This window comes from Phalacrocorax carbo, chromosome 14 (assembly GCF_963921805.1).
Source record: "Phalacrocorax carbo chromosome 14, bPhaCar2.1, whole genome shotgun sequence".
NCBI lineage: Eukaryota > Metazoa > Chordata > Aves > Suliformes > Phalacrocoracidae > Phalacrocorax > Phalacrocorax carbo.
Window position 1 is genome coordinate 1528043 of NC_087526.1, and position 18348 is coordinate 1546390.

The following is an 18348-nucleotide window of genomic DNA, read 5'->3' on the forward strand; positions in this document are numbered from 1 at the left end:
TTAAGAGTAAAAAGCAATCATCAAAAACACGTCTACAATAGTCAAGAGAAAATGTGTTCAAGCTTTGCCCTGGACACTGCTTTTTCCTATTCAATCCCCAAATTTCACTCCAAAAGCATCCCAAATCATCAAAATTCCAGATTAACCTACATCTCCTTCAGACTTCAGTGTGTTAATAGAGAGCTTTGTACCTGACATCCCCCAGATCAGTGGTTCTCAAGGCTTTTTCAGGACGAGGAAGGACAAATTTTAGCCTGGAAATAACCGTCTGACTCATCTTAATTACATTTGGATCTCAGCAAGCTGGAAATCACTGCTGAAGACCAAGCCTCTGTCCAACTTCCATAGAGCGCAGTGTTTGTGTACGCTGTGACCTACCAGGGAGCCGGGGAGGACGGCCGGTTCACCGGGAACGTGCACCCTGGCTCTCGGGAAATGCCAAAAACCTGCCCGCCGCCCGGAGCCGAGCTGGGGCGGCCGCAGCAGCGCTGCCTGGAAGCCCGCGATGGGCTGGGGGTTCGTGCAGGTACCCCGACGCAGCTCCGTGCTGCCAGGGCCAGCAGCAGCCAGGCTGATGCACAGCTATGTTCAGGCACGCCGACAGCACGGGCAGGCTACGGGCATCTCCAACACTGCTTTCGCCCTGACCCAGACTCAGTCACCCCCTGTAGGTGACCAACACCCGTGTGTGCTTCATACATGCTGCAGAATAACACCGTTTGGAAGTGTTTCAGCTGAGTTTCTCAATACAGATAGGATGCTAAAGGGAAAGGTGGAGGAATACGGGTACCTGCTGAGCACTGGCTGCCCTCTGCCCCGTTTTGCCTGCATGCCTGTCCTCCCACTAGGTGGTTTGCAAACCCTTTTCTAAAAAAAAAGAAACCCACGCTTCTCATTTTCCAAGATCTATCTTTTTTTTCTTACCCAGGCCTATAAGAAAGTTCCACCCCATTCCCCATTTCCACCAGTATGGAGGCTCAAGGTTCAGTGTGGAGCTGCCTCAATAGGATTACTTTTTTTTCCTCTGCAAGAAATATTAATTGCCAATAAATCCCCTTCCTCTAAGGCTCACGATGGGTAGACTGCATGCAATAATTTCACACTATTCCTTCTCTTCCCCCAGGGGTTGGCACTTCATAAAGTGACCTACAGCTACTGGAGTTTATGAGCTTTGAATAAACAAAACGCTGTTGATTTAACCAGTTGGGGTGTTTACTTTCAATAGCAACAGTTACTGACACAAGGCAGCAAAGCAAATGCTATAGAAATACTCACACTTGGCCTGAAGCAGTGTGTCGACCTATTAACAGGGGACATTATTTTTCTATTTTATTTGACTGTCTGCAAATCAAGATGTCATGGACGCACGGTGCCAAGAAATACAATGCACGCAGCAGCGCGCGAGAGAAAGGGAGCTGCTGTCTCGGAGCGCTGCGCCACCTCCAGCGAGCCCCAGTCCCCCGCCGCCTCCCCTGCCCGCGCCGCCCGCAGCCCACCCAGGCTCACATGCACCCACTGCAGGGGCACGGGGCGCTCGTCGGGGGCTGAGCCTTCACCCCCTTCCCCGTGCCAGCAGGTGGAGGAAAGGTTAAGACGGCCTAAACCTCTGGGCCGGCAGGCTGAGCGCTTCGCAGGGGATGCACAAGCCTGGAGGCTGACCGAAAGGAAGTGTGCCAAGGCAGGGCGAAGGTGTTTCTTGCTTCCCCACCTGCCCACAGCACCCATAACTGTTCCTTTTGCAGCAGAGAGGCTACTTGGTTTCCAGGGGAAAAAAAAAAAGGGATATTTTGAGACAACCGATTACCTGGATTACCTGTTGCAGCTCCAAATCTCGCCCAGGGGAGTGCTGCCCATTGCTGCTAGCAGGTTCCAAGCAACAACCTCAGCTGTATTCCCTAACATGCTCCTTAGGTGATCCCAGCTCCACCTGAGAGCCCCTTTCGCTCGGCGCCGCCCGGCTCTCCCCACCAGCGCTCCTCCAACACATATCTCCCGGGACGAGCAGTTCTAGCCCTGCCTGAGCATCGCTTTTCCTTCCACTGGCTTGGACAGCTTCCAAGCGCTGCCTTGTCTTGCCCAAAAGCTGACTCGTTTTATGAGGAGTCTTAACTGAAGCTAAATGTCTCTTAGCAGCCCCTGGAGAGGAACCGTCTCGGCAATCTCTCCGCCTGCACGTGCAAGAAGAGCGAGGGCTGGATCGGGTGATGTAGCAAAGCAAAAACACTACCGTGATCTGCCTCTCATGAGGAACAGGGCTGCGAGCTCTGCGCAGAGCAGCACGGGTCTGGCCATCGCTTCCAGAGCAAAGAGAGCCCACAGCCTGCGCGTACGTGCGCGCTATCTCCGTGCCGCCTTCCGCAGAGCGGCTGGAGGCCTCCACGCAAACGCCTGCATAAACAGAGGGCAACGAGTAGCTGCTAGCGGGAAATCTGCTCCGCGCCGTCTTTCTGCCACCTGCAACACTGGATCCAGAGCTTAGGTTTACCTGTTCGCCCCGTTACCAGTTCAGGAGAGATCTTAACCCTGGCCCATCACAAGGAGCAGCAGCGAGGCTCACCTGCAGCTAGCGGCATCTCTGATTACCTCTAACTGTCATCACAATCCAAGTAAACCAAAAGCGTGGCTCCTTAAAAGAGGTGGGGTGATGGCCTGCACCCCCAGTGCAGCAGTCTCCCCAGGCCAAATGTCCAGGTCCCTCTTTGGACCCCCTGTCCTTACCCTGCCCGGGGCAGCCCCAGCTCACCCTGGCTCGCTGGAAGCCTTCAAGCCGTGACTCACAACTCCTGACATGCCTTTCCAAACCCCCAAAGGCTCTTGGCTCCAGCCACTGATATCTGCTGGATTTGAGAAGAGCAGATAGAGCTGGGTGTCTGATGCTAAAAAAAAAATCCCGAACCCTAGAAGCAATAGCAGAGGCATAATTTGTTGTGGGACTAATTCTTCCACCTCAGTGCAAACCTTAATGAGCCAAAGTCAATATCTCATTCCTTCTGTCACACTGTGTGTGTTTACCACGAGCTGCCTGCCTGAGGTGAGATCGATAGGAGCAGAGCTCCTGTGCCCAAAGCTTACCCAACAGATTAATGTCCTGAGAGACTCTGATCCCACCCGTCCCACGCCGACGCACCCCGAGCTCTCTGCTGGGAGGAGCGGCAAAGGCTGGAGAGCTGCAGTATGGGAGCCAGGGGAGGACCAAGGGCAGGGGACGCCAATAGTGAGCAGGCAGACGTCAGTAAGGCACCCTACAGAGTAGCAATCTTCTAATCGGAGGGATGGGATGAATTACTCCTGGTAGGAGCATGCGGCAGCGGAAGGCTTAAGTGAAAATCAAGTAAATAAAGAAAATTTCTAACCTTCGTGATTTGATGGGAAACCTTAAAAATGTGATCTACACGCTATGAAAAGAAGAACCCAGTATGAATGACAACAGTTTCCAATTTGTCACCAGCAAGACTTAATCAGCAGTTTGTACAGAGCCATCCAAGAAAAAAGCACCAAAAATAGAGGGCTTTTCTCCACCTCCTTCTCTGCACATAATTTATTTTATGATGTCCTCGTGAAGGAGTGACAAGCACTGATGGCAGCAGTGTCAGATAAGTACGACACTTTCTATGAACTGCAGCCAGCTCACCAAACCAGCATGTGATTAATGACAGGAAAACCATGGCCTCGGTTCACTTCTCTGTCGATCATCTCTGTGGGTATGCACAGCATTTCCCTTTAATCCCTGGTGGAGGAGATCTGCTGAGCCTAAATTATGCTCAGAAATCCATGCTCTGCGTAATACGCTGGGGCGCTCGCTTTCACCAACAGCAGTACTGCGAAGACCAAAAGTAAACAGGAGTTTGTTCTCATGGCAAGGCTTGCAGCCTGCAAAAAGGGCAGGCATTTTCCTTCTTTCTGACTCAGACCTTCCAGACTGAAATCTTTTGGTTGCACATTAAAAGTGGCAAATGTTGCCAGAATTAACTTTTAAATTCTGTGCTTTAGGAGAGAGAAAAATCATACTTTAGAAAAAGCACCAGGTTTTGTGTCAGTTGTTTTTATGGCAAACTATGTGACTGTCTTGAAGTCGAAATGAAAGGGGGGAAAAATTCCTTTAATTCAGCTGCTACTCTCATAATAATCACAGTTATGGTTAAACTTGCAAATGGGTATCTCCCACGCGCAGAGAGACCATTTGTTTCTGCTTTTTTATCTCAGTAAACTAGGGCTCCTTCTCGCCTGCCATTGTATTCCAACCAGCACAGCTCCCGGCCGAGGAAAAGCACTCGCTGGTTTGCCAAGACAACATTCTTTTACATGACTAGCTCTTTCCTCTGTAGTTATTAATGTGTCACATATCATAGGCTCAGATTGTCTAATATTATGGGAAAATCTACTAGAAGGAGAGAAAAATAAAGGAAACTTCCAGGGAAGTTGATTAAAGGGAAATTAGATATTTGACCCAATTTAGTGGAACAAAATATGGTCAATAATAGAAACTATTTCAATTCCTCAGATGGACACACAGTTCTTTAGTAATAAGCTTTGTTTGTTTTGTTTTGTTTTGTACCACCTCGGATTATCTATTATAGGAACGTTTTAGACTCCCCCTCTCATGCCAAGTGCAGTCATTTGCATTTTAAGGGACTCACGAGCACAGCCTAGCATCAGCAAACACGAGCTGTACGAAACAAGAACTGGGCAACACTTTGGGAAGGTTTAACCACGACCCATTAGAATAAAAACTGTGACACAACGTGGATGATACTCCTAAGCCTTACGCTCGCATCTCGCAGATGCTTGCATAAAGCTGGTTTTGGTTGTAGAGTAAAACAAGCTGCCTCACAGGTGCTTATGGGGCTACTCTGAACTCCCTTCAATGCCGCTCCTTCTCTGCTCCGCAGATGCTTCAGCCCGGGAGCAGAAACACAGCTCCAGGGGCCAACTCCTGAGTTGCAGCTCGCGGTGAAAGGGAAATCAAAGCAAATGAATAGAGCTAATGTTACAGACGCTGTCTTAAAGGTTTGAAAATAATGATCAGGCCTGCAAAAACCAAAGCCCTCCACGAGCGGCTTGCTGTTATCAGGGCTGTATTTGAGAGGACAAGCCAACTCAGTAACCCTTCACGCCCGCGATTTCACCGCCGTCGGTGATGGCAGCTCCGTGCCAGCCCTGCCTGGCCCAGCCAGAGCTCGCCCCCAGAAGCTGGTTTACGCCTGTGCTTGAGCGCAGACCTGCACAGGCAGGGACGGACAGTCGGGCACGCACAACTGCACTGCGACCGACGGCCCCGAGGCGTGCGGGGTGTGCCGCCGGCGGCCGGGCCAAGCAGCACCCATCGGCCCTGGGTCCCGAGGACATCTCGCGTAGCGCCTGTGGGGCTTGCTGCCATTTCAGGGACTCAGTGTGGAGCATCGCCCAGGAGAAGAGGTTTTTCTCACCTTCCCAGCACCACACCTACAAGACAGTGGCTTTTTATCCCTAAGTGATGGCCTGTTGCTGCAATTATCAGAGGGATTTCAAATGCCTTTGCCTCCTCCGGGGCTTCAGAACGAATCAACAGGCAACAGGAGGAAAAAGCTGCAAGCTGCTGAATGTGCAGGCTTGTCTGGAGATGAGGTCCATTTTAAGGCATAACTGATCATTTAACAACATATCACCTCCTTGGTCCTCCCACACAGCTGCCTGGGGAGGAACTTGCTCCGGATGATGCTTTGAACCTGTGAAATCCCCTCCTAAAACCTGTCAAGTGCTGAATGTGACACAGATGAGGTGGAACCGAATCGCCCCGTGAAAAGCAGATACTTCGCAGTTCTTGCCTCATTGCAGCTAATGATCTGCTGACACCAGTGGGAGTTTTTAGCCAGGATCGGCTTCTGCTGAGGAGAGCACTCAGATATTCTGTTGGTAGCAACAGTGCTCTCGGGGGAACCCCACTGGTAGGGAAAAGGCCAGTTATCTTAAAGCTGCTACTTACTAAGGCTTTCTCGGTGGGATATTATTCATAGCTACCAGACAGGAGAGATCTTACAGGAGCGCCCCTGAGGATAAGGATTCCCAGGTGGCAACGTTAAAAAAAAAAAAAAGAGAGAAGCAAACAAAGGGAAACAAAAAACGAGAATCCCAGCAGCACACGAAGGTGGGAGGTGGGAGACAAGGAGAACACGTCCCCAAGCCCCAGCGTGCCCCGTCTCGGCAGGTCACCTGAGCCTCCCTGACACTGAGCTCTGCAACATGTCCAGACTGTCTGGGAGAAACTGAGATTATCACCTCTAGTGTGATTTAGCCTGCATTAGTAATGCTGGCTGAACCAACTAATGTTTTTAACCATCTTCCCAGAACTGGGCTGAGATCAGGAAGTGCTACTGAAATGCAAAAACGTTGCTAAATATGCAACATACATTCTAAACGGAAGAGGTTTATTACTCCAGATCACTTTACACTCTGCTTCCATGAGTTCAGAAAAGCACGGTCCTTAACACGGCTCTCCAAATTGCCACTATATCCAGTATTCAAAAAACAAAACTTACTTTCGTTTTCTTTTTTTCTGGGGGGGGGGTGTGGGGGGGTGGATGGGGGACAGGACAACAAATACATTTTTCTCCTGTAGGCTCTTTGCTGTCTGCTACGCAGCCAACATTTTCATACTTTAATTACAAAAAACATAAAAATAAGCCACTTACACTGACACCTCCACTCTTAGGTTTTTTTCATGCCCCGAAGACTCATCAAAGCAAACACGTCTCAGAATAAGTGCCTAGCCATCTTAAACAAGGCACCGCAAATAGCAGTCATTGCACAGGCAAGTTAGGTGTGCGCGTACAATTTGGAAAAACGTGATGCTATTCTGTAAACCGTGACCGGATTTCTGCTGGAACGCTCTTCGATCATGGGCACCGACACGCTATGCAATTGTGGCAGGGTCTTAGAAATGCCTGGCTAACTGGTATCTGCTCTTCCTGTAGGAGGATTTGGATAAGTGGGGTGTGATCTGCGGGGCTGTCATGGTTTCAGCTGGGATAGAGTTAATTTTCTTCACTCTAGCACGACCTGGGACCATCCACCCTCTGCTCTGGGCTCGTGCTGTTTTTCTGTACGGCGGGCGTAGGAGCTGCACCTGCAGCTTCCCCACCCCAGCAGCTCCCCGTTGCCTGCAGGAATGGCCTGTTTCCACTTGGGAAAGAAGCCGAGGGAGAAGCCAGGTGATTCTCTGCCGCAGTTCCTTTCCTATCCACAGAAGCTGCCGTTTGCTGAACACTTCCTTTAGCAAATGGGCCTTTGTTTCAGCAGGGACACGCTTGGGGTGGAGGCCACTATTGTTTCAGCCATCTGGTCCCATAAAGGATGGTAACCGTTTCCTATGGAGAAAGGTGGTGGCTGCTCCCAGTACTCCCCTCCCCATCACCATGCCTGGAGACTTCGCTCAGCTGCTAAAACGCTCTGACAGTTGGTACCTTCTCACAAACATTGCCAAGAGATCACACGTACCCGTCACCCTCTCCTTAGCCTTGCCTTGTGTATTAATTTCTACCGTTTTTTAAAAAGCTGCCATCAAGAATTCATTAGTCACAATTTCTCTTGATTTCCCATCCAAAACCGGCTCCTCTCTTACTCTAAGCAGTTGTTATTTAAGTAAAGCCTGCATCTCAATAAATAAAACTCACACATGAGAAACTCTTCAATGACTTTCTTCACATGACTTATGGCAAGACGGATTCTGCTAAAGGGGTGAGTCATTCAGCAAAGGGAGAGGAAAACTGTTCATTATGTATTTGTGAAATCCCCAAACCGCTGAAAAGGCACCATTTACCAACAAAAAGCATCGCAGGATGCACATGAACCAGCAAAGTGGGTGGAGCCCTTCCAGAAATGACTGCGACTCAGGGGCACCTCATCGGAGGCCTATCTTTCTCAGGATCCAGTATGTTAAAACGAGTGGGAGGTGCAGGTTTCTCAGCTCATACGCTTGTAGGATTTGCCCCCCCAAAAAATCAAAACTGCAAGTTTTCTTCTGTCCCTCAGGGGAATACCAGAACAACCCGGGCTTCCCCTGCTTCATGCGCAGCCTCCTCAGCTGCACACCCCTTAGCATCAACAGCTAGAAAAAACAACAACCAGGATGCGCCCGAGGCTCAAAATCAAACCATTTGCTCCATTTCAGTTGTGTTCCCGCCACAGCTCAGACCAGGGGACTGCAGTCACTCCTTCGGCAGCCAGGACTGGCCACAGTGCCAGGACCTGGCCCAGGTTTGAATTCAAAACCTCCAACCACCTGCCAGCTTGTGGAAAACAAGCTCTGGTCGTGCCTCAACTCAAAGTAAAACCACTCCCAGGAAGGCAGGCAGCTTGCATGCTCATGCACAAGCAGGGAGAATGTCTGTAAGCCCCTACACGCACACCCACACTGGCTCCCTGCTCCCAGAAGGGACCTGCTAGCCAGAAAGATCCAGCAGCAACGCAGTAATAAACACAATTTGCAAAAGCCCCACAGTCCCTTGCTGCCCTCACAAGCCCCACGCACTGTGAAGAGCCGCCCGCTGCCACAGCTTGTTTCAGGAAAGGGAGTGCGTGTAGGTAAGAGCTGCAGGTCACTCAAACGGTGGCACAGACCCAGCCGCCAGAGGAAGAGCAGAGCACGCTGCATTTGCCTATCTAGGCACAGCGGGTTTTTTCCCCTCAATGCTAGCCTGGAGCAGAGGGACGAGACCATCGTTGCTCCAGGAGACAAAGGAGGAGCAAATCAGGGGATACTTACAGCATTCGATGGGGTTCGATGCTGCTTGCAGAGAAATGATCCTGCCGTTGGACTCGGGGATGTGCACGCGGAAGACGAGCCGGACACGGGTGTTCTTCCTGCCGATGTCTGTCTCTCCCTTGCGCAGCTCGATGTCTGCATTCCTCAGCTTCAAAATCCCCGCGCAGTCAATGCTGCCAAACATGCACACCAGTTAGCTTAAGCATTTCTGCTCTCAAACAGCTTGGAAATAGGTGACAGGCAAGACGATTAAGCTGTTTTGCCTCGATCTCTGGGTTAAGAGCAGCTCCAAATACTTGTTCTGCTCAGGATCTAGACACTGCCTTTTCAGCTGTCACAGGGGGAGAAACCGCCACTCACGCAGCGAGTGAGGGGTGCTGCTGGACCCCTCCCCAAAGAGTCTGCACCCAGTGGCTCAGCGCTTCCCAGGCAAGTCCCAGCCGAGGGCTAGGGGTGGCCCTTTCCCTGGGGATGGCCAAAGCCACTCTCCAAACATTACAGCCCTGAGTCTTATTTCCCTCCTGTACTAAGCATGAGAGCGCACATGGCAGTGCCTGCCCTGGCCCCCCGGCACAGGGAGAGTGAACCAGAACAAGAAGTGCATACTGGGGCAGGCCGAGCCTGTGCTGGAGCCCTCCGCAAGGTAGAGAGCATTAAAGCCTCCACCGCCAGCTCTCCAAGCAGCTGGGTGCCCACAGACGGCTCAGCAGCTATTGCCTGCATGCGGGCAAATTAGTTCAGCTCCACGGGGAATCACAGCAGTTGAACCAGCTCATTGCATGCACCACCCAGGCTTGTTTCCCCACAGTTTGTACTGGCGAGCGCTTAGTTCAGCTCCAATGCAGGAACCAAACTGCTCTCCCCTCCTTTCTGACAAGGTAGGTGCTTCTGCTAGAACTGGGCTCTCCAGCCCTAGCCCAGGTCACCATGACACCCTCTAAAGCCCTGGGATGTTGTTCCCAGCCAAGAAAATAGCCTGGCAGTGGAAAAAATAGTTCCCTGCTCCCATTCACCATTTCCCTGCACAGAGGGAGGACGTAGGGAGCAGGATGGGCTGAGCAGCAAGCAGGGAAAGGATTAGAATTGCTTAAACCGGCATTGCAACTTAATATTGGTGTTAAGTGCAGGTTAACTTCTTAAGAGTCCAGTGTAACCTAGCAAACATGCCTGTCTACATGAAGAGAATGTGCCAATTAATAGTTAGAGAATCTGAGAGCTTCAGCTCAGCAAGAGTCCTCACAGGGTGCACTGTTATTAGACAGGCACTGCCAACCCCTTTTGATATCAGTTTTAAAGACATACCATTTTTCTTCTTTTGATATGAATTAAAATCACATTTTGGGAGGCATAAACCCCAAGCTGTTTCCTACACCCACACTGTTCCTTGCCACTGCATGTGTGCAGGAGTTTATTACTCCAGGGTTGCTCGTTAGGAACAGTCATGTTCCATTCAGCACTTGGCTGCTGAAGTTTGAGATGTGGACTTTTCTTTATCTCCCTTGGGTGCAGAGGGAAGGAGAGGCTTGAAGGAAAGGAAGGAATGAGGTATGTTTTCTGAAAAAAGATATATAAAGAAAGAACGTGGATTTTGCGATGAAGTAGGGGGGCTTAAAAATATAGCTGCCCTGCCAATTTTGTCAGCGTCCTCCGAAGGATGGAGACACAGCTCTTCCCTCCGCAGAGCAATCACTCTCACACTGCCTGGCACACATTCAAGGCTCAAGTTTCAGACTGGTGCCCACTTCATCCCTCTGCCCCCATAAACTGGAAGGAGTAATACAGAAAAGATGCGCCTGTACTTGCTTTTCTGTTAACCTATCACAACAAGAGAGCGCGATTTCACGGCCAGAGCACTTGGCTGAGTTCAGGAGAGACGTTTTCTACTCCATTAAACGTAAAACGAACCATACACCTTTCCTCCACTGCCTGCTGCTCCTTGCTTCTTACAGCATCACTGCAGCACGAGGACTTGAGATGTGAGTCTCGTTTTCCTTAGTGCCCTAGAAAACCATTCCGACTTTGAAGATGACAGACAATTACAATATAGCCACCGCAGCAAAAATACCTGCGTGGTCAGCTGGTGAACTGGTAACTGGTGAACGTGGGCAGCTGGTAACTCCTTAAGCAGCTTTAACCCAGGTGCTTGCAACTGCTGCTCATGCTGTTTTAAAAGGGTCTTACACTCGTATATCATCCCGATGCTTTGGGAAGGGGAGTCCCTCCAGAGCAGGCATCATTATTCATTTAAGTGACTCCTTTCCAGAGGAGAAAGAACTTCACATGCCAATTTAATCCCCCTCAACTTTGCTAATAAAAAGAAATATGCTTACGTTGCTTTCATGTTGTTTTTGGGTTCCAGTGGGATCTCTAAAACTTTGGTGTTGCCAATGATTTTTTCATAGCTGGTGGTGGTGACAGTTTTTCCCGTAATGCGATGGACTTGATAGAAAGCGTGAGGTTTAAGTATCCGTTCATCTGCTGTCCCGATGAAGATCTGAAGACCCAAGGGTTTGTTCTCCATGTAACCGTGAAGCTGGCAAGACATTAAAAATCTATTATCACACACAGGGCTTGCAATGCCTTCATGTCAGGAAAGCAAATAGATATACAGACATATATACAGATACGGAGATAGGCTTAAAGATATGTGTAGTACAGACTCTTTCCTACTCAGACACAGACAGAGTATTTGCTGGAGTCCATGATACCTAGGGGAAGGGAGCTAATGGAAAACATGTAATTAATTGTTATAATACTAAATATATAAAGAAGAAAAAAGGAATATATCAAGAAATAAAAATTCCAGACAAGCTCTCCATCACCAGAAATTTGTTGGTTGTCTCCAAAACAGGTTGATAAATCCCCTCAAAAACTATATTTTTGAGTACACTTGTTCAATTTGCAGTTACCGATTTCTAAATGAGGTTCAAAAGATTTTTGTCTGCGGGTTGGATAAAGCTGCAAAGCGGAGCTGACTCCCTGCACCTGCAGCCTTGGGCAGTGCTTCCTGCTCCCCGTCAGCAGGAAACCCCGTACGGGCAGAAGAAAGTCTCTCGCTTGCATTTATGTAAGTGGTACATATGTGGTACTCCCATATGCACCGGACCTTGTCAAAGCTAATGGAAGATGCCCATTGACATAAGGGGCTTTAAATTGGTCCCTATGTGATGCCCACCTTGCAAACCCTAGCTTCTGTCCAGCCTAACATTCAGTGAAGGGACTCGGCCTCAGCTCAGCTTATGATTCTTACTTCAACTGTAGTTAAGAAATAAGGTTTTTTTCCCCCTAAACAGGAAGTATCTAGCAAACGTGTCTGTGATTTTGAGAACTGAAATGTTAAACAATGTATAAACATTCCAGAAATTAATGATCCCTGCCACAGCCCCTTCCCCAGCCCCGGCACGTGCGGTGCAGTCTTGCCCCAGCTCTCATCTATTTCAAACCCAGCTGGAAGGATTGTCCTTCCAGCCTCCCACTTTGCTCAAGTCACCCAGAGCTTCACACCCCTCCAGCTTCCCCTGCCTCCCTCGTACCAGATGTAAGCTACCTGCCTTCATCTTCAAAGCTCTGCTCTCCTCTTTGCCCTCTCACCTCTCATTTTCTACCCAGTTATCAACACCTATTCCCACACTTACCAAATCCAGCCCCAAACACCAGCATCAACCTTTTAAACAGAGCGTTGCGTATTCTGCCCATCAGGCTCTTCCCCCAAGGAGGATGTTCCCTTTTAATATCTACATCTCCATTTGTAATATCTACATCTCCACTCTACAAATGTCGCTGTCTGCAGAATTCTTAAACAGTCTTAAAAGGAAACGTGTTCTTGTGCTCCCGAAATCAGCATTGTGGACCAGCGTTGATCCACTGCTCTCTGACACCCCCCCTTCCCCCAGGTGTTGGTTCACCTTCAGCCATTCCTCTTGCACCGCATTAAAATACCATCGGTACGGGCTGAGACGGCGTTTTTGGCCTGTGACGGGGCAGTACCTGGCACAAGGAGGTCTTAGCTGACCGCAGAGGCCGGGGCCTCTAGGGTTCAAGGACATGAACAGACTCTTCTGTACCAAGTAACGTTTTGATAAACAGCGTTTGCTGCAAGGGAAGCGAGAAAGCCAGAATGCCTCCTTAGGCCAGGAGACGAGGAAATTTCTCCTTCTTTATTAACATTTAAAATTACAAATCAAACCATTCTAAATTTCTCACATAACCAAAAATGAAAACCAGACATTTATCTACCGCATAGCCAGTGATCTAGCTGAAAGGGAACTTTATGGTCTGAGACATGCTAAATTTGTTTTCAATTATTCTGTCCACATACGAAACCTTCATGAAGCCATACGAAGCAAATAGTACTGGAAGATCAGAGAAAAGGAAGATTAAGCTCACGGTATTCATGGCCAAACCAGGGTTTTTTGTGTTTTGGTTTTTTTTTTTTTCTTTTCACCAGTCAGCAGGAGGTATCTTTGCATAGAAGGATTAATTCCCCCCTGGAAGGGGACCACATGCAGCATCAACGCAATCCTGGCAACCTTCCTTCAGTATGGCAAATGTAAAGCGACACTCACTCTTCTGAGCTATCATTACTCATCTAGCACATATTTGCAAGGCATACAGAGACAGGGTCTGTGCCCCAGAGACCCTACAACCCAAGGGCCTGAATTCGCAGCTTCCACTTACATGAATAGCTCCATTGAAGTCAACAGGCCTTAAGCAGGGGCTGTGCGAGAAGGAATTACAGAATCCAGCCCAGCCACAACTCAGACACCTACGCTAGCTCAAGCGCTTTGGGAGATTGTGAGGAAGGAAAATAGGGTACGAGGCTTTGTGCAAACACGCCAGTTGGCTCCGGGAGCGAGGTGGAGGAAGAGTGGAGCTGGACTCCAAGCACAAGGGTTGGCACCGGAGAAGCAATGTTGCCAAGAATGTGATGAATACGATGGTGGCCATGGGGAGATGTAGAGATGCATACGGTGTGAGGAAGATGAAAGGCAACAGAGGTCAAAATGATAGATCTACTGGGAACAGGCACGAACGTAGGAACCACCCCCTGTTTATCCATGGAGGCCCAATAAGCCCCAGTCCTCTGGGAACCATCCTGGAACTCAACCTAAGTATGGTACTTTCAAAATCCAGGACTTCCTGGCCTTCAATTAAAAGCCACTGTATGACCAAAGCCATCTTGACTTTACAAGGGGAGAGTGAGAAGAGAAGAGCAGTTTTCAAGTACTGAGCATGTTTATTGTCATGCCTGACAGAGTAATTCTTTGTGGATCCAGCTAAGATGACAAGAGGATCCTTTGGACTGGAATGGTTATTACAGTGACAGCAACGCAGCTTTTGCCCTACCCAGTGCCTGGCAGAACCAAATCCCAGAGTTATAGTGCGAGACTGGAACGGAGGAAAACAGATAATAAATTACAACAGAAAATTTGCCCCTGCTGAGCACAGTCAGTAGCAGCTGCAACAGAACTGGCTACGTACAGTTTTTAATATTTGGCCACTTTAAAAGTAATTTTAAGTCCTGTTTGCGCATGTATAGAATGAATTCCCAAGACAAAACTATTCAGGGTCTTCCAATAATAGGTATGTCTGTGGGGGTGTGTCTGTATAAATGTATACACCCTTAAAGAAGAGAGGAATTGATTGCCTCTTCAGATTGCAATGTTTGTATCATCTGCTGGATGAGGGCATATAAAACACAGAGTAAAAGGTCTTCTAGTCCTCCACAGGACCCGATTTTGTATCAGTTGTTTGATCAGTGGGAGAAAGTAACATAATTATTTGGTGACTTATGGCATGATGGCGATGCTTTGGGATGACATCACTGTAACATCAAAATAGCATTATAAAATGCAAATACAAAGAGAAAAATTTATGTAAGAGAGTCGAGCATCCCTGCTTAAAAAGGTGGGTCCTTATTTTGAGTTAATTGATTCTGTTTTAAAGGATGATATAGGTGATCACCTACCATAAACATTTCCATCTACCCTTCATTTGCTAAGACACATCAGGATGACTTAGGAGCAAAAAGTGAAGATGGACAACCCACAGAAATACTCCAGGAACTTTAAAATCAGAGTTTTACACCTAGCTCTGCCACAGATTTACTACATAGGCTCGGTCATGTCATATAACCTCTCTGTTTATCCATTACAGGGGAACAGTGACGCTAACCCTACTTTGCAGGCACAGAAATGAGTTAATATTTTGTGCTGTGCTTTTATACAGAAAAATTCATTATGAGCTCAAACGGAAGAACACATTGAAGCTATGCTTCAGATATACGTCCCTCCTCAAAATTGAGCTGTGGAGACTGTTAGATCTCAACAAACACTCACCTCCACTACGCTAGGCAGCTGCTTTAGTATTTAACCATAACACTGATCTTTTCTCTGGCGGAGCAAAGGAATAAAACTGACCCTTAAAGAACCCTACAGAGAAGGGAAGACTTAAAACATTTTTTAAATAATAACTCTGAAATTAATTTTTCCTCCCTCAGCACAACGAAGCCGCTCCAAAGCCTCCGTTTTTCAGCCCGGCTCTTCCGCTCGTCGCAGGGGAAGGGGGACGGCAGCTGGCGCTGCAGCTGCCCGAGGCGAGGACGCAATGCCCTGCGACGGGAGTTTCAGCAGAGACGAGAACAGAGGAGAGGACCAGCCCCGCGCCAAGGTGTTTCCTTATGCTTCTTTCCGTGAAGAAAACAAAATTATCTGGATTCCACTTTCAGGAGAGTGAGAATTGAGAAAGATTTATGAATACAGAACTCTGGGAGGAAATAGTTTTGTGTATTATAAGGTGACCTACTCACAATAAAACTCCCCCAAACTGTATACAGATCGAGCTGGAAAAATCCCAACTCCTTTGAGTCACATTTGCCACAAGGGGAAAGAGAAGCCAGACATGATGTGTACCTTTCCATACTCTATTTTGGGATTTTAAGATCCTATTTCTTTCAGTTGAAAGATTTTTCTAAAACTTTGCTTTTGCATAACTCCTACAATATTAACATAGCCAGACACGGGCTGGTCTATGACCTGAGGAAATGCAAAGCACTTCGGCAGATAAACAAATAACATCATTCAGAAAACAAGGAGACTTTTCTTGTTTGGTTTGCTGCTACGATTGGGTTTCTAAACAAAATGGAAATGTGTGGCATGATTAAAATCATCGGCTCACCTCTGCATAAATAAAATTCATTCATTCTGCACTCCATCCGTGGATCAATACCGGTCAAATCTGGGAGAGGGGGGTATTAAATGCCATTTTAAGGAAGGTACGTGTGTAATTCTGCGTGCAAAACCAGACGTGCCTTTAGCTGCTCTGGATCGGCAGCCCGGTTACGCGCCTGAACACAGTTCCTGTGATGGTACCAGCAATCACCGCCATCGAGACCACAGGTTAGACACGTGAAACAACACTTTCAGGTTTTTTTTCTCCTGTGCTCAAAACTCGGGTCTTTGTACAAACCGAGCCCCCAGCTCCAAATATACAAGCACTTAAAGCGGGAGTTTGAAGTTCAAATCTAAATCAGTCCCTACCGCAGTGTTCAGACGACCCAAACCCTGCATCTGTGCAGCTGACGTCGCCCCTGGCTGTGGGGATTTAAAAACACAGGTACACCTTTGCTGTGCTGTACAAAGAGCAAATCTCTTTGCACAAGCGAAGCCTACAACATGGCTTAGTTTTGCTGCCTGGTAACCAAGTGATGAACTGACAGCAGAGTCAGAACGAAAGGCAAATTCCTTGGGAGAGTCTGTAAGTGGTCACCTATAGATACAACATACGCACATACAGAGGGAATTTAGTGAAACCTTTGGAATTTAGATCTTTGAATCTTGGACACGTTTACTTGAGTTTAAATATTATTATTATATTTTATATAGACTTACATTATTAGCAAGAGGAAGGAGGATTCCCGGGAGAAAAGTACTATCACGTTTTTATACTGAGGTGGGAAGCCAGGGCAGAGGGGTGCAGTGATTTGCTGGGTCCTGCAGCGGACGAGCAGCCAAAGTGCGGTGAGAAACCCGAGGCCCCCGTCCCCCCGCACCCTGCCTTGCTGCAGGGGTTGCCGACCTCGTCCTGCAAATGGCGCAAACGCGCGGTAACACCGCTCGCCGGCCGCAGCACCTCGGTATTGCAAGCTTCTGCCTTCGCCTTTTTAATTGAGGGGTTCCAGAGCCGAACCTTCCCGGGGATTTCTAGTTTGTGTGTTGCACATCTGAAAGTCTGCATGCAACCAGTGATGGGCTTTGCGAGACAAGAGCAGGAGCATCTGCAGATCTTACGGGCACCACTGAAGGGCCCCAGTGAGAACGTCGCCCTGCGCGATACAGATGCTGATTGCCTTAGAGAGAAGAAGGGAATAATTTGTTTTCCATTCATCCCAACAGAGCTTTGCTTGTCAAGAATTTAGGTCTTTCTCCCCTGGGAGATATAAAGCTGCATCTTTAAAGCTGATTGCACACATCTTCCTGTCTAGACAACGCAAGCTACTGCCAGAAGGAAAGTATAAAATTGGGGAATGAATTCACTAGTCTTGGTGATTTTATGCGCTCGAAAGTAATCAGTTCTCTTGCTTGTTTCAGCTCACTGTAACAGGAGGCTTAGTTCATTAGGGGCTGCCTATTGCTCGCTATCTCCCTGTGGAAGTCACTCCAGCTTCCCCCCGAACGGGGTGTGCATGTGTGTGGTCAGCTTTGAGCATGGCGCTGGGGTGATTCAGATAGACCATCCCCGGCCGGTAGTGAAAAGTGGGAAAACAGAGCTCAACTGACAACATTTAATTAGAAGCAAATACAGAGCCGCGTGAGTCGCTTCCTCCTACTGCTTCCCTTTTCCTGCTGTACACAAGAAGATAAGAAAGCACTGAAAGGCTCGCCAGGAGCAGCATGCGGTTGCAGCACCGCTGCCCGAGGACGGAGCCCCAGCTCGCCCAACGCCTGCCTTGCCCTAGAAACAGCGAGGGCCTGCAGTGTTAAAGCTGTCTCTAAAAGCTTTTGACACCACAAACTGTTCCACTGCTCGGACTCATCACCAGCCCTGAGGCTATTTTCCACGCCAGCAAGCATTTTCGGACACTCTGCGGCGGACAAGACGAAGACGTGCTTGTCGGAAGAGCTTGGCACGGTGTTTCTGTCGCGCCCGCTCAGCTCCACTCCTGGTGGAAGCAACTTCGCATCTTGGATTTGATCAGTAATTCTCATCACTAATACCTTTCGACTGCCATAACTTCAGGGTTTTTTGGGGGGGTCTTTACTCAACAATACTCCTACCAAGCTGGAAAATTTCACTGCATTGTCTGGGGGCGAGTGGCGTATCAACAGCTGTCAGTAACTAAGACAAAGGCCTCATCCAGACACCGTATCATGTAGCGACTTGCCTGCCTGCTTCAGTTAGAGCTGACATTGAGCAACGAAGTTGAATCTTGTCACATGTTTTTGTTCAATTTAATGTACTTGGGACGTAGCGAAAGAACGCAAACCAGAAGGAAAGCTCTGCCTGGGTTCTTTTTGCTCCTTACTGAAGCAGCCTAAAAAGGCCTCTGAATATAATCCTTTGAACATCTGATTCTGCTAAATGATGAGTTTTTATTATACTCATTTTAA

General features: G+C 48.4%; 1 protein-coding gene across 3 annotated transcripts in view; it reads right to left on the reverse strand.

The window, feature by feature from the left end:
• The window catches only part of NFATC2 (nuclear factor of activated T cells 2), a 102424-nt gene that overhangs the window by 54891 nt on the left and 29185 nt on the right, over positions 1-18348 (reverse strand). For all 3 annotated transcript variants that reach the window (XM_064465234.1, XM_064465235.1, XM_064465233.1), the window contains 2 exons: positions 11071-11273; positions 8741-8913 (listed from right to left, as the gene is read on the reverse strand). In XM_064465234.1, coding sequence (XP_064321304.1) covers positions 8741-8913; positions 11071-11273 — 376 coding nt within the window. The remainder of the gene's footprint in view (positions 1-8740; positions 8914-11070; positions 11274-18348) is intronic.